General features: G+C 43.6%; 2 protein-coding genes across 3 annotated transcripts in view; one reads left to right on the forward strand and one right to left on the reverse strand.

Moving 5' to 3' along the window:
• obsl1a (obscurin like cytoskeletal adaptor 1a) overlaps positions 1 to 4,083 on the reverse strand; it is a 19,813-nt gene extending 15,730 nt beyond the window's left edge. The window contains exons 1-3 of one of the 2 annotated variants that reach the window (XM_029740980.1): positions 3,537 to 4,083; positions 1,564 to 2,144; positions 750 to 1,521 (exon numbers count right to left, since the gene is read on the reverse strand). In XM_029740980.1, coding sequence (XP_029596840.1) covers positions 750 to 1,521; positions 1,564 to 2,025 — 1,234 coding nt within the window. In that variant the 5' untranslated portion in view covers positions 2,026 to 2,144; positions 3,537 to 4,083. Of the gene's footprint in view, positions 1 to 749; positions 2,145 to 3,536 lie in introns of both variants that reach the window. The other variant, XM_029740979.1, reaches the window with a different exon arrangement.
• Positions 4,084 to 11,889: 7,806 nt separating this feature from the next.
• Positions 11,890 to 16,465, forward strand: part of LOC115179344 (collagen alpha-1(XVIII) chain) — a 70,733-nt gene continuing 66,157 nt past the window's right edge. The window contains exon 1 of the mRNA XM_029740777.1: positions 11,890 to 12,154. Within this exon, the coding sequence (XP_029596637.1) occupies positions 12,070 to 12,154 (85 nt within the window). The 5' untranslated portion in view covers positions 11,890 to 12,069. The remainder of the gene's footprint in view (positions 12,155 to 16,465) is intronic.

Genomic DNA, 16,465 nt, shown 5'->3' on the forward strand with positions numbered 1-16,465 from the left:
ACTCTCTATAGAGCAATTAGTTGTGACAGCTGAAGATCTAACTCTCTCTCTATGGCATTTCTATGAAGTAAGTAAGTATGTTCCTGACTAGCATGAGGGTTTGACACAATGTTATTCCTTCAAAATGATGATGAAATTAGGTAGGTGAGAGCATGCTTTCATCGTTTCAATCAAACCTGATTGTTGATCATCATGGCGAAGGAATTAAGTAAGGAAAGAATTATGGTACAGATGTAGGATCTTCATTTCTTTAACCTTCATTTAACTAGGCAAGTCAGTAAAGAACAAATTATTATATACAATGACGGCCTAGAAACAGTGGGTTAACTGCCATGTTCAGGGGCAGAACGACATATTTTTACCTTGTCAGTTTAGGGAATTGCTCTAGCAACTTTTCGGTTACTGGCCCAACGCTCTAACCACTAGGCTACCTGCTGCCACAATTTGACCACGCTGTTGCAGGAGAACTTTCCGTCAATGCAGGAAATTAAAAACTTGTCGTGTATTTGAGGTTTAAAAAGGCTTCTGAAGTTTGTAATTTCCACTTTGAAATTCAAGACTTGATTTTTCCTTAGGAAAAATGGGTCAACCCCTACAAAAATGTCCATTAACTATAATCCACATAACAATTCACATGTCCTGTTGCGGCAGGATTATTTTCCTTCTGTAGCAAACTGGCTGAAATAAAGATCCTTCATCTGTAAGAAAGAAAAGAAAAGAGAAGTCCTGAAACACTGCTAAAGCCCTACCTTTGACAGTCAGGTAAACAGAGCTGAGGGTGTGTCCCAGAGCATTGGACGCAGCGCACACGTACAGCCCTGTGTCCTGATGTTTACAGTACATCACTTTGAGCGTGTAGTAACCCTCTCTGTCCTCAAACAGAAGGTGACGCCTCCCAGCCTCTAGGGGCGCTCCGTCTTTCTTCCAGATGATCTCAGGCTTAGGTTTCCCTGTCACGAAGCAGCGGAACTTAGCATGTTTCCCCTCCGACACCGCAAATTTCTTCACATTGGCAGAGTTCAGATTGGGCTCGTCCGGCTGTCTCGACAAACCGTGTCTTCCCATCCTGTGCCTCATACTACGAGGTGATGTCTGCCCGTTGCTGCACCCATTTGACGTGGACGCCCCGCTCTCCTGCCGTTCCGGGACGAGCTCCACAAGCAGCACTGCACCCGCCAGCGCCCCTCCTTGATTGTTATGAGCTCTGCAGGTGTAGACACCCCCATCGGGCATCCGCGTCCGGAAGATCTTCAGCTGGAACCAGCCTCCGTCCTGGCTGCTGACGTTGAAGTGGGCGCTCTCGAAGATGTCGCTCAGCTTCTTCCCGTCCTTCTCCCACACCACCTGTGGCAGAGGGTTGCCCGACAGCTTACAGGAGAAGGCTGCGTCCTCGCCCCGGTCCACCCTCAGGGAGAGGGGCTTGATGAGGAAGTGAGGTCTGTCGTCTGACAGCAGGGGCTCCCCTTCATAGCGCTGCTTCTTTTTCTCCCGCTCACTCCCCTCTCCATTTTCCTTCTCTACCTCTCCGCTCTGTTGGTCTACCTCTCCGCTCTGTTGGTCTACCTCTCCGCTCTGTTGGTCTACCTCTCCGCTCTGTTGGTCTACCTCTCCGCTCCTCTGCTCTACCTCCCCATTCCGTTGCCCCCCTAACTCTCCATTCTCCAGCCTGGTTTGCTGCACCCCATTGACCTCTGTCTGTTTCTGTACCCCTTCCCGCTCCTGACTGTCCCCCTCCACCTTCAGTGTGGCAGGGGCGCACGTCTCACCCACGCTGTTACTGGCCTTGCAGATATACTGGCCTGCGTCCTCCAGCCTGACCCCAGTGATGTGTAGGAAGTAGGCCTGGCCCTCCTCCGACAGCCTGTAGCGTCCCTCTGACAGGATCTGTACATTCTTCTTCTCCCAGACCACCTCAGGACGAGGGTCGCCGCCGATCTTGCATTGCAGGACGGCGTCCGTGCCACATTGTGCTGCCACGGGGCGCGCGTAGCCCAGTACACGGGGGGCACCACCGAATATGTCCATGTTGGCTTCCTGCGTCTGTCTCAATCCCTTCTTCTCACTCTGATGGCCAAAAGAAATGGGGTCCGTAGTAGGAGTCTCTTGTAGATTGTGTCACACGGTCGTCTCTACCGCATATCAATCTGCAGAGAAGATATGAGTCATAGTACATTAATAATACAGTTACTACATAACTCTCACACAGTATCTAGTGATGTCTTTTATATGTAATTAAGCAATAGGGCCTGAGGGGGTGTGGTATATGGCTAATGTACCACGGATATGGGCTGTTCTTATTGCACGACGCAACGTGGAGTGCCTGGATATTGGCCATATATCACAAACCCCCGAGGAGCCTTATTGCTATTATAATCTGGTTACCAACGTAATTATAGCAGTAAAAATGAATGTTTTGTCATACCCATGGTATACGGTCTGATATACCACGGCTGTCAGCCAATCAGCATTCAGGGCTTGAACCACCCAGTGTATAATGCCTTATATACAGCCCATCAGCTTTGTCTTGGAAGAAGTACTCCAGCCTTTCACTCTGAATGTTCTGCATCTAGTGGACAATGTATTCACTGCTTTGTGATAACAGAAGGACATTGAATACAGCCCCAAGCTGAAGGACAGTGCTTTCTCCTTAGTCTAGTGGTGTTGACCCAGTAAAACAACCCATGATAATGTCTCTGAGAGTAAAGTGGAGGTTTGAATTGACAGTAAAGTACCGTCTCAGTCAGAACCGAACAGACCACAGCCCTCCCAGCTGCTGCTGTAGCTCAGCCAGAGGAGTATTTCAAGTAGTCTCTCCAAATAAAGACCCTGCCTGGAGGCCTTGTGTCAGATAACAGAAAATCCATACAGTAACATACAGTATGTACACCTTTACTCTCCAACATCAGAGTTACAGTACTATACACTAAAGGAAAATGGGTAGAGAAAATATGATACCTACTGGGATTTTTGGATTACTGTTGATGTGCTACATTGCCTGAGAGACATTCACAATCTGAATGCCCACAGGGATTGGTATCAGGAAAAAAGAACTCTAGAAATGCCTAATACTTGCTGTCATTGTTGCTATACTAGTAACCTCATATCAGGTTTAGCTATAACTTTCCAAATGTATTGTGGTGCAGTTGATGTTCTTATAGTTTGTCTGTAGCAGCTGTAGGTTTCATCTCTGGCAGACAGGGGCTATTTCCCAAAACAGAGATAACTCTCTCTCTCTCTTACACGTGAACACATGGCATTTGATACTGCAGCCAATGTGGCTAGGTGCTGCAGTATATTCCCTCCAAAAGGCTTTCATACAGTACATTTTACTGGATCATTGCCATTGACCCAGTTATTTATTTGGTTATCATGGGGGCAAAGATCCTGTTGATAAAGAAGCTATTTTATCGACTTCCAGTGTTCTCCAAGAGTTGCTGAATTTCCTCTTCACTCTCATAGGTGACGTGAAATAATACGCAATCAGCGTCGCTTAAATAATGATACAATCGTACAAACTATGATAATCAGAATCTTACCAGTGATTCGAGTGACACTTCCTCTGTTCCACATTGACAATATAGCCCACAAACTAAAGCCACTCTTCAGAATCTCCTCCCAGGGTTCAAGAAGATTTGGACCTCTTTGATTGGAATTACTTTTGACCCAGGTTTAAGTCTGGTTCAGCGTCCCTTAAAATGGCCGCCGTCTGCTCTGTTCGGCAGGGATATGTTTCCCACTCTCAGTGGTCTGCTGCAGTCCTGCTCTCTCACTAAGACAAGAATGTCTCTCAAGATGTCCTGACTAAATAAAAGCTAAATGAGTGTCTTGATCAACTTCAAACCTCTGTTCCAAACAGCATCCACAGCTCTCAAGGCTCGTCCTGTTGCTGTATCTGTCCGTCCACTGAGGTGGCTGTGGCTTCTGGAACTGGTGGGGGTCTGGAGCTCCTGTACAGGGACCACACAATCCACTCTGACTGCCTGGTGGTTTGCGTCACCCGGTCCTAAGGCGCCCTGTGTGTCAATGTCAGGGAGAGAGAGAGAGAGAGAGAGAGAGAGCGAAACTGATAGAGCGAGAGAGAGAGAGAGAGAGAAAGAGAGAGAGAGAAAGAGAGAGAGAGAGAGAGAAAGAGAGAGAGAGAGAGAGGGAGGGAGATTAACAACCGTTAAATGCTTGTGCAGCTGCTGCCCTGCCGCCCCTAATAATACCACAGGTTTTGATGACAGCCAGTCAGATAAGTCTTGGCCCTCCATTCACAGACCCTACAGGAGCTAAAGATAGACAGAAGCACTGAGCAGCACTGCTCTTTGACTGATCACTCAGCTTCCTAGAGATCCTCTGTTTAATCTCCACAGAGGGCACCCCACCTGCCAAGACAGTGACTCCTGGCATCAAGCACACTAGCTCATCATCCGTAAACACAGACGATGTATGATGTGTCATTGACATAGATGTTTAAATATACATTCTGGAAGGGCAGTTGATAATTGCTGAGCTCAAACTCTGCTTATAAACAATTTGTGAAACATTTAACCTTTCACTGCAGTGAAAATCAGAGTCACACAGAGGGATTCTTGGTAGTCTTAAACAAATCTACTTTGAAACAAAAGTATCCACCTCACACACATGGTTATGGGCTTAAAAAAAGAAGACCCCTGTACTATGTCAGATATAGAGTTGAAATGTATTACATTTTGAGTTTGCATCCCAATATTACACTTTATATACATCACAGAAGACTGAAATATAACAAAACTGTTATACATAGAAACACAAGTTTATTAATTATGAAATTATGAAAAATATGAAAAACATTCCAGCCAGGAGGCCACTAGGTCATTTGACTGCAGGAAAGGCTACGTAGGCCTACATAAATAACTAGACATACAGACAGTCAATCATTGCTAACACCGCATATGCTATGGTAATGGCCTCCCCTATCAGTGTCTGTCAGTCCCAGCCCCCATCCCCAGCCCCCCCATCCCCAGCCCCCCCATCACCAGCCCCCCCATCCCCAGCCCCCCCATCACTAGCCCCCCTTCCCCAGCCCCATGCCACCTCCTGCCCCCCCCCCCCCAGCCCCAGAGCTTCTCTCTGGGTTAGGATAGTGCTGTTCGTCAGAACCCATCAGAACTTCACCACCACCAGAGTGACCACCCGAGTCACCACCCGAGACTGCCATGACATCTGTTTCATAGAAACACAATACATACAGCTGGTATTGTTTCATGGAAACACAGTAAATAAAAGTGAGGTCACTGAAGCACTTTGAATTGTTGAAGTAGCTACAGCTTAACTACCACAACACGTACTAAGGTACCACCACAGACATATAAAATATGTTCTGATGCACTATGGATGGGTCCATGAAAGTCTACATGGCATGGAGAATCCTGTTTGTTTTACACATTCAATTTATATAGGAGCAACAATGGGACTTTCCTTTCTACTGTCCCATTCATGCCAAAGAGGTAAACTACAAACTCTCTATGCTTTTATGGTGTGTGACTGGGCCCATTACAACAGTTTGACTACAGCATGTATGGTGAGTGACTGGGCCCATTACAACAGTTTGACTACAGCATGTATGGTGAGTGACTGGGCCCATTACAACAGTTTGACTACAGCATGTATGGTGAGTGACTGGGCCCATTACAACAGTTTGACTACAGCATGTATGGTGAGTGACTGGGCCCATTACAACAGTTTGACTACAGCATGTATGGTGAGTGACTGGGCCCATTACAACAGTTTGACTACAGCATGTATGGTGAGTGACTGGGCCCATTACAACAGTTTGACTACAGCTTGTATGGTGAGTGACTGGGCCCATTACAACAGTTTGACTACAGCTTGTATGGTGAGTGACTGGGCCCATTACAACAGTTTGACTACAACTTGTATGGTGAGTGACTGGGCCCATTACAACAGTTTGACTACAGCTTGTATGGTGAGTGACTGGGCCCATTACAACAGTTTGACTACAGCATGTATGGTGAGTGACTGGGCCCATTACAACAGTTTGACTACAGCTTGTATGGTGAGTGACTGGGCCCATTACAACAGTTTGACTACAACTTGTATGGTGAGTGACTGGGCCCATTACAACAGTTTGACTACAGCTTGTTTGGTGAGTGACTGGGCCCATTACAACAGTTTGACTACAGCATGTATGGTGAGTGACTGGGCCCATTACAACAGTTTGACTACAGCATGTATGGTGAGTGACTGGGCCCATTACAACAGTTTGACTACAGCATGTATGGTGAGTGACTGGGCCCATTACAACAGTTTGACTACAGCATGTTTGGTGAGTGACTGGGCCCATTACAACAGTTTGACTACAGCTTGTTTGGTGAGTGACTTGGCCCATTACAACAGTTTGACTACAGCTTGTATGGTGAGTGACTGGGCCCATTACAACAGTTTGACTACAGCTTGTATGGTGAGTGACTGGGCCCATTACAACAGTTTGACTACAGCTTGTATGGTGAGTGACTGGGCCCATTACAACAGTTTGACTACAGCTTGTTTGGTGAGTGACTGGGCCCATTACAACAGTTTGACTACAGCTTGTTTGGTGAGTGACTGGGCCCATTACAACAGTTTGACTACAGCTTGTATGGTGAGTGACTGGGCCCATTACAACAGTTTGACTACAGCGTTGACATACAACCACCACATTCTCAGACGATAGCGGAATGTCCACCACAGCCAATCACAAACACTCGTCATCAGAGGAAGATGACCTCCGGAAGGTCACATGCTGTAGCTTCAGGATCCACTCATTTCATTAGGATGACGATTGTTGAGTGACACAGCTGACAACCCTCTCCACGTTGACCCTATTGGGTCTAAACGCATCCACCATCATCATCATCATCCAGCTATTCCCTGATGTCTGTCTTTAGAGGTCTTTAAAGGTTGGGCTAGATCTTGGTTCTATATCTTAGTTATATCTACAATGTGGTATATGATATAATGTGGGATATGGATATGGAGATATGGGATAAAGAATGTTTCTTTTTACCTATCTGACAAAAGGAGAAACCATAGTTTATATGATTTTGCTTGTTTGTTAAAACAATGACCCACCTGTCCATGTAAGGGGGCTGGTCCCTCTGACATTCTCCCTCATGCAGTCATCTCTAACCAGCTGCTGGGTAAGAGGACAGTCATAGGAATGAAAAGCATAGTGTTAGAGTCTGTCCTGAGATTGTATTTCAATATCAAACAGCAGTATGAAGGTTAATCTCTTCACAGGTCAGTCATGATCCCCTCCATCCAAAATCAACAGCAGTCAGGGATGTAAATTCACTTTCTTAATCGGGAGCACTGAATAGTGCTCCCAACTTTAAAAAGTTATGAGCAAAAAAAGAGAAAAAGAGATTGATTTAAAATCATTAAGATCTACCATTTGGCCATGAATTATCTGAGTTTGTTTGGCTTGACAACAATGGAGTAGGCAAGAGCACAAACAGATCTGGGCCAAGGCTACCGCTAGAGACAAGTGGTTTTCTGCATTTACAGGTGCAACCATAACTGTCGCAAAGATGTTGTTCTCTAGTATGTGGTACTCATGCTGCATTCATAACCAAGTGGGAAGGTGGTATTTACCACATATGACTTGAAAAAATCCAACTGGTAGGTAAAGCTGCAATATGTAACTTTTTGGGCAACCCGACCAAATTCACATAGAAATGTGTGTTATAGATCTGTCATTTTCATTGAATCTGTTCTATGCTCCCATTCTTCATTTTCGTTGTTCGTTCTTTTACTTTCTGTTTTGTACACAAGCTTCAAACAGCTGAAAATACAATATTTGGGGTTATGGAAAATATATTTCACAGAGGTTCAGATGGTACAATGATTCTCTACACTATACTTGCTTGTTTGTCACATAAACACAAATTAAGCTAATTATTAGAATTTTAGCAACCAGGAAATGGCGGAGCGATTTCTGCAAAATGCATCTTTAAATACGAGTGGTAAACTGATCTATCATCTCTGAGCTCTGACTTCTCCCACATGCTGAACTCTGACGTCACCTACTAAGGAAATTACCTCAATAACAGCATTTTCAACAGTTAAATGCAACAACAAAACATTATTTATAAATAGCAATCTATTAATATGGTTTTTGAACATTACAATTTGTTTACAAGCATGATAGCTATACTTTTAGTTTATGATTGGCGCAGCTTGTTGACCATTAGCAAATCGGCACAGAGACTGGTCTCCTCACTTCCATGTAGTGAGAGAGTTATAGAACTGCTGTCCTTATCTGTGCAAAGTTTGAAATAAAAGACATGTCCAGCTCAGGTTTTCCTTTCTGTTAGCCTCTTGTTCAAAATTACTTTGGTATTTCTTGATTGAGTTAACATAGTCAAAGCATATAGACCCCTTATTTGATTGTAAAATAAAATGCCTTTTACTGGGGACATGTCCCCCCCACACACATTCTGAAATTGCATTTTTGTCCCCCCCCCAGTTTTATCATTGGAATGTGATACAAAACGAGGCAACGGTGAGCTTTAGGACCATGTGGACGCCTCCGAGCGGTCGGGTAGGCTGTTTGGAATGTTTATCCTACTGGATAAAAAATAAATCATAATATTATACGTTATACTAATAACGTTCATATGCAGTCACAGTTTAAGTGGCACCTTGAAAATGTCACTTCCTGTGCTTTGACTGCCCAAGTTGTGAAGGAAGATGGATGGAGTCTGGCTCTGAAATGAAGGCCCTAGAAACACAACACCTAGATACACACCTCCAGGCTACATAGCTGAGCAGCGTGGTGAAATCTCTCTGAAAGACGAGTGGACCTGCCTGTCTACGTGTGTGGACAAGATTGAGGTCGAAATGAGGTACCCAGAGACTCAGAGTTTCAGACGTGCGAGCTATCTAACCTAACACAGGAGTAGACTAGTCACTTAAAAACTCATTGTACATGGTTCACCTCTCAGAAACGTCAGGCATGTTCTGGCAGCACTCTAAGATTACATGATGACCTTGACATTTTGTGTGAGTTTCCTTGGCTTACTGAATTAAATGACAGGCGAGGAAAATTGGCTGAATTTCGCAATTCCTGACTTGTTAACAACCGTGACTGTGTTGACCCTCCTCCTGAGAGGAGAGTGAGAGTCATTATGGCTGTCAGTTATGTCTTGTTTCCTGCACTTCCCTTTGGGATAAGACAACTATTCCATTCGATTCTATCCTATTCTATTCTATTATATCCTATTAAATTCTATCCAATTTTATTCTATTCCATTCAATTCTATTCCATTCCATTCTAGTCCATTCTATTATATTCTATTCTAGCAGCTCAAGCCAAGCCAAGGGTAGGATTGCCCTCTACTGACAAAGAAATGCCATCACTGATCTATTGGTCAGCAGATCTGACCACACCACACAGAGTACTGTAGCTAGCAGTGCAAGGCTGAACTACGCAACCTGCATACAAACTACATAATGTACAGTTAATAACATGGGCATATGATGTCCGTTGACATAACATGAACCATATTTAAAATTTGCTTGAACCATATCAATAAATGCCACTCTTTAGGGATTGGGAAATCTCTCTTGAAAAGCAATTAAACTGGCCATACAGTGCCTTCGGAAAGTATTCAGACCTCTTGACTTTTTCCACGTTTTGTTAGGTTACAGCCTTATTCTAGAATTGATTAAATTGTTTTTTCCCCCTCATCAATCTACACACAATACCCCATAATGACAAAGTAAGACAGGTTTTAAGAAATGTTTGCTAATTTATAAAAAATAAAAACCGGAAATATGACATTTACGTAAGTATTCAGATCCTTTACTCAGTACTTTGTTGAAGCACCTTTGGCAGCGAATACAGCCTTGAGTCTTCTTGGGTATGGCACTACAAGCTTGGCACACCTGTATTTGGGGAGTTTCTCTCATTCTTCTCTGCAGATCCTCTCAAGCTCTGTCAGGTTGGATGGGGAGTGTTGCTGCACAGCTATTTTCAGGTCTCTCCAGAGATGTTCGATCAGGTTCAGGTTCTTGCTGGGCCACTCAAGGACATTCTGAGACTTGTCCTGAAGCCACTCCTGCGTTGTCTTGGCTGTGTGCTTAGGGTTGTTACCCTGTTGGAAAGTGAACCTTCGCCCCAGTCTGAGGTCCTGAGCGCTCTGGAGCAGGTTTTCATCAAGGATCGCTCTGTACTTTGCTCAGTTCATCTTTCCCTCGATCCTGACTAGTCTCCCAGTCCATGCCGCTGAAAAACATCCCCACAGCATGATGCTGCCACCACCATGCTTCACCGTAGGGAATGTGCCAGGTTTCCTCCAGATGTGACGCTTGGCTTTTAGGCCAAAGAGTTTAATCTTGGTTTCATCAGACCAGAGAATCTTGTTTCTCCTGGTCTGAGAGTCCTTTAGATGCTTTTTGGCAATCTCCAAGTGGGCTGTCATAAGTGGGCTGCCACTCTATCATAAAGGCCTGATTGGTGGAGTGCTGCAGTGATGGCCAAAGAGTTTAATCTTGGTTTCATCAGACCAGAGAATCTTGTTTCTCCTGGTCTGAGAGTCCTTTAGATGCTTTTTGGCAATCTCCAAGTGGGCTGTCATAAGTGGGCTGCCACTCTATCATAAAGGCCTGATTGGTGGAGTGCTGCAGTGATGGTTGTCCTTCTGGAAGGTTCTCCCATCTCCACAGAGAAACTCTAGAGCTCTGTCAGAGTGACCATCGGGTTCTTGGTCACCTCCCTGACCAAGGCCCTTCTCCCCCGATTGTTCAGTTCTGCTCTAGGCAGTCTTGGTGGTTCCAAGCTTCTTCCATTTAAGAATGATGGAGGCCACTGTGTTCCACTGTGTTCTTCAATGCTGCAGAAATGTTTTGGTACTCTTCCCCAGATCTGACACAATCTTGTCTCGGAGCTCTACGGACAATTCCTTCAACCTCATGGCTTAGTATTTTCTCTGACATTCACTGTCAACTGTGGGACCGTATATAGACAGGTGTGTGCCTTTCCAAATCAGGTCCAATCAATTGAATTTATCACAGGTGGACTCCAATCAAGTTGTAGAAACATCTCAATGATGATAAATGGAAACCGGATGTACCTGAGTGTCATAGCAAAGGGTTGGAATACTTATGTAAATAAGGTTTCTGTTTAGAATTTTTAATACATTCGCTAAAATTTCTAAAAACCTGTGTTCACTTTGTTATTATGGGTTTATGTTTTATTTAACCTTATTTAACTAGGCAAGTCAGTTAAGAACAAATTCTTATTTTACAATGGCGGCCTGATTAATTTGTTTTATTGAATCAACTTTAGGTTAAGGCTGTAACATAGCAATATGTTGAAAAAGTAAAGGGGTCTGAATACTTTCTGAAAACACTGTATGTCTTCATTAGAGAATATTGGTTTCCACATGTAGGCTTTAACAGTATGGGTGGGTTGATTTAATGCTAGAGGGACAGACTCACTACACACTGCACACTCACTGTCTGTCAGCTAAGCAGCTTTTCCTTTCTCTCTGGGTGGAATGCAGGGTTTAGGGGCATGTGTGATATGCCATCATGTCTCAACATGGGGACATGTATAAGCCAACTAAATGCTGATAATACAGTTTTCCTGCAGCCTTTGATTAGGTTTAGTCAAATGAGTCTTGGTGTACAGAAAGCTTATTGAAGAACTTGCATATTGTGTAAATAATTGTTTGACTGAGCACTAGGTTAGCTTACCTGATTTTGAAAAGTATGTGGATGTCATGAAGTCATAAAAGGCGCCAAATGTCAGTGTATTTTAGATTGGACCTGTCAGTCACGGAGGTTTGGATGAATCTACCAAAACTTTAGGACACTAGGACCCAGGGGAAAATCCCGTGGGCACATTTAGGTTTTGTCCATAGCGCCCGCGAACTAACGTTTTACTGTAGATTATACTGTCAATTCTGTTTCGGTACTCAAGGCCAACGACACTGTTCTAGGACCGAGACGGAGATGCCCAAATGTGCATGAACCTTTTAGCTTTTTGCTTACCAAACAAAAGGACTTGTGGAAATATTTTGCACAAATAAGCGGAAAAGCATGCCTTGTGTTGACAGGTGGTCGCTGGGTCTGCATACTTGCGTACTTCTACTGGTTGTCACACGGACAGAAACTCAAAGGACAGGTAAATATGTCGGATACATTGTTGCAATTTTTTTTAAATGTACAGGCAACTTGAAGCCTTTTGAGTTTTTAAATGCACGTGACTTAAATATCTTTGTAAGTGAATACTATTGTATCTCAACATAAAATAACAACCTACTATGTTACATTTTGTGAATAAAAACATTTTACATCTGCGTTATATGAGATTATAGATTTTATTTTAACCCCTACTGAACATTAGTTCATTACAGCTACTCTTGATGGCATAACCATTGTAGACCATATAAGGAAAACATTTCGGTTTCTATGACACCTATGCTGTGGACAGTTCTGGGCATAATCAGGTACAGTGATATTTGATACATCACTCAAGGGAGGAATGAAGTGTGCTGGTTGTGCTAATGGTAATGTATGTCTAGGCTTGTCCAGAACTATGAATAGCTAAAATCGCAAAGACAATCTTCCAACACCAACACCAACGCCAATAGCACATTCAATAGTTGCATTGGAATAGAAAGTACAATATTAGGTGTTAACCTAATATTGTACTTTCTATTGTACTGTACTTGTATTGTACTTTTTAGCAGGTATTTTCACCTGCTAGACATATAATTAACTTGACGTTTATTAGCCTTTTCATCTTTGTAATGTTTTCACTGAAATCCTCAATCAGCTATTATAATTTAAGGGGCTTTTTTGACATGGGAAACATATGTTTACATTGCCATAGCAAGTGAAATAGATAATAAATAAAAGTGAAATAAACAATAGAAAATGTACAGTAAGCATTACAGACAAAAGTTCCAAAAGAATATAGACATTTCTCTCTCTCTCGCTCTCTGTCTGTCTGTCTGTCTGTCTGTCTGTCTGTCTGTCTGTCTGTCTGTCTGTCTGTCTGTCACAAACTTTCAATTCAAGGGGCTTTATTGGCATGGGAAACATATGTTTACATGGAAATGGATAAATAAACAATAAAAAGTGAACAGTAAATATTACATTCACACAAATTCCAAAATAATAAAGACATTTCAAATGTTATGTTATGTGGCAACTCTGTGGCTCCGTTGGTAGAGCATGGTGTGTGCAACGCCAGGGTTGTGGGTTCAATTCCCACGGGGGGCCAGTACAAAATAATTATAATTATGAAATGTATGCATTCACTACTGTAAGTCGCTCTGGATAAGAGCATCTGCTAAATGACTAAAATGTAAATGTATGTCTATATACAGTGTTGTAATGATGTGCAAATAGTTAAAGTAAAAAAGGCTAAATACATAAATATGGGTAGTATTCACTGGTTGACCTTTTCTTGTGGCAACAGGTAAAAAATCTTGCTGCTGTGATGTCACACTGTGGTATTTCACCCAATAGATAAAAATTGAATTCTTTGTGGGTCTGTGTAATCTGAGGGAAATATGGTCATACATTTGGCAGGAGGTTAGGAAATGCAGCTCAGTTTCCACCTCATTTTGTGGCCTGTGTGCACATAGCCTGTCTTCTCTTGAGAGCCAGGTCTGCCTATGGCGGCCTTTCTCAATAGCAAGGCTATGCTCACTGAGTCTGCACATAGTCAACGCTTTCCTTAATTTTGGGTCAGTCACAGTGGTCAGGTATTCTGCCGCTGTGTGCTCTCTGTTTAGGGCCAAATAGCATTATAGTTATCTCGTTTTTTTTGTTAATTCTTTCCAATGTGTCAAGTAATGATCTTTTTGTTTTCTCATGATTTGGTTGGGTCTAATTGTGTTGCTGACCTGGGGCTCTGTGAGGTGTGTTTGTGTTTGTGAACAGAGCCCCAGGACCAGCTTGCTCAGGAGGCTCTTCTCCAGGTTCATTTTTATTTTTATTTTTTATTTCACTTTTATTTATCCAGGTAAGCTAGTTGAGAACAAGTTCTCATTTACAACTGCAACCTGGCCAAGATAAAGCAAAGCAGTGTTACACATGGAGTAAACAAACGTACAGTCAATAACACAATAGAAAAAAAAGTCTATATACAGTGTGTGCAAATGGTGTGAGGAGGTAAGGCAATAAATAGGCCAATAGTAGCGAAGTAATTACAATTTAGCAAATTAACACTGGAGTGATAGATGAGCAGATGATGATGTGCAAGTAGTGATACTAGTGTGCAAAAGAGCAGAAAAGTAAATAAAAACAATATGGGGATGAGGTAGGTAGATTGGGTGGGCTATTTACAGATGGGCTATGTACAGCTGCAGCGATCGGTTAGCTGCTCAGATAGCTGATGTTTAAAGTTAGTGAGGGAGATGTAAGTTTCCAGATTCAGCAATTTTTGCAATTTGTTCCAGTCACTGGCAGCAGAGAACTGGAAGGAAAGGCGGCGAAAGGAGATGCTGGCTTTGGGGATGACCAGTGAGATATACCTGCTGGAGCGCGTGCTACGGGTGGGTGTTGTTATTGTGACCAGTGAGCTGAGATAAGGCGGAGCTTTACCTAGCAAAGACTTATAGATGACCTGGAGCCAGTGGGTCTGGCGACGAATATGTAGCGAGGGCCAGCCGACTAGAGCATACAGGTCGCATTGGTGGGTGGTATAAGGGGCTTTGGTAACAAAACGGATGGCACTGTGATAGACTGCATCCAGTTTGGTGAGTAGAGTATTGGAAGCTATTTTGTAGATGACATCGCCGAAGTCGAGGATCGGTAGGATAATCAGTTTTACTAGGGTAAGTTTGGCGGCGTGAGTGAAGGAGGCTTTGTTCCAAAATAGAAAGCCGATTATAGATTTGATTTTGGATTGGAGATGTTTGATGTGAGTCTGGAAGGAGAGTTTACAGTCTAGCCAGACACCTAGGTATTTGTAGTTGTCCACCTATTCTAGGTCAGAACCGTCCAGAGTAGTGATGCTAGTTGGGCGGGCGGGTGCGGGCAGTGAACGGTTGAAAAGCATGCATTTGGTTTTACTAACGTTTAAGAGCAGTTGGAGGCCACAGAAGGAGTGTTGTATGGCATTGAAGCTCATTTGGAGGTTAGTTAACACAGTGTCCAAAGAAGGGCCAGATGTATACAGAATGGTGTTGTCTGCGTAGAGGTGGATCAGGCAATCACCCGCAGCAAGAGCGACATCGTTGATATATACAAAGAAAAGAGTCTGCCTGAGAATTGAACCCTGTGGTACCGGGGCTGAGGTGCACCCATGACCAGCTCGGAAACCGGATTGCACAGCGGAACGGTGGGATTCGAAATGGTCAGTGATCTGTTTATTAATTTGGATTTTGAACACTTTAGAAAGGCAGGGCAGGATGGATATATGTCTATAACAGTTTGGGTCTAGAGTGTCACCCCCTTTGAAGAGGGGGATGACCACGGCAGCTTTCCAATCTTTAGGGATCTCGAACGATACGAAAGAGAGGTTGCAACAATAGGGGTTGCAACAATGGCGGCGGATAGTTTTAGAAAGAGAGGGTCCAGATTGTCTAGCCCAGCTGATCTGTATGGGTCCAGATTTTGCAGCTCTTTCAGAACATCTGCTGTCTGGATTTGGGTGAAGGAGAAGCTGGGGAGGCCCGGGCAAGTAGCTGCGGGGGGTGTGGAGCTGTTGGCCGGGGTTGGGGTAGCCAGGAGAAAAGCATGGCCAGCCGTAGAGAAATGCTTATTGAAATTTTTGATTATCATATCATCATTGTCATCTCTCTGTAGGTGATGGCTTTGTTATGGAAGGTTTGGGAATCGCTTCCTTTTAGGTGGTTGTAGAATTTAAAAGCTATTTTCTGGATTTTGATCATTAGCGGGTATCGGCCTAATTCTGCTCTGCATTCATTGTTTTGTGTTTTATGTTGTACACAGAGCATATTTTTGCAGAATTCTGCATGCAGTGTCTCAATTTGGTGTTTGTCCCATGTTATGAATTATTGGTTGGTTAGCGGACCCCAGACCTCACAACCATCAAGGGCAATGGGTTGTGAGTTATGTATAGTTTTTTTGTGTGCTCTAGGGCAACGGTGTCTAGATGGAATTTGTATTCGTGGTTCTGGCAACTGGACCTTTTTTGTTACACCATTATTTTTGTCTTACTGAGATTTACTGTCAGGGCCCAGATCTGGCAGAATCTGTACAGAAGATCTAGGTGCTGCTGTAGGCCCTTCTTGGTTGGGGACAGAAGCACCAGATCATCAGCAAACAGAAGACATTTGACTACAGATTCTAGTAGGGTGAGACTGGGTGCTGCAGACTGTTCTAGTGCCCTCGCCAATTCATTGATATACTGTATATGTTGAAGAGGGTGGGGCTTAAGCTGCATCCCTGTCTCACCCCCCGGCCCTGTGGAAAGAAATGTGTGTGTTTTGTGCCAATTTTGTGTACATGGATGTAC

This window comes from Salmo trutta, chromosome 39 (genome assembly GCF_901001165.1).
Source record: "Salmo trutta chromosome 39, fSalTru1.1, whole genome shotgun sequence".
NCBI lineage: Eukaryota > Metazoa > Chordata > Actinopteri > Salmoniformes > Salmonidae > Salmo > Salmo trutta.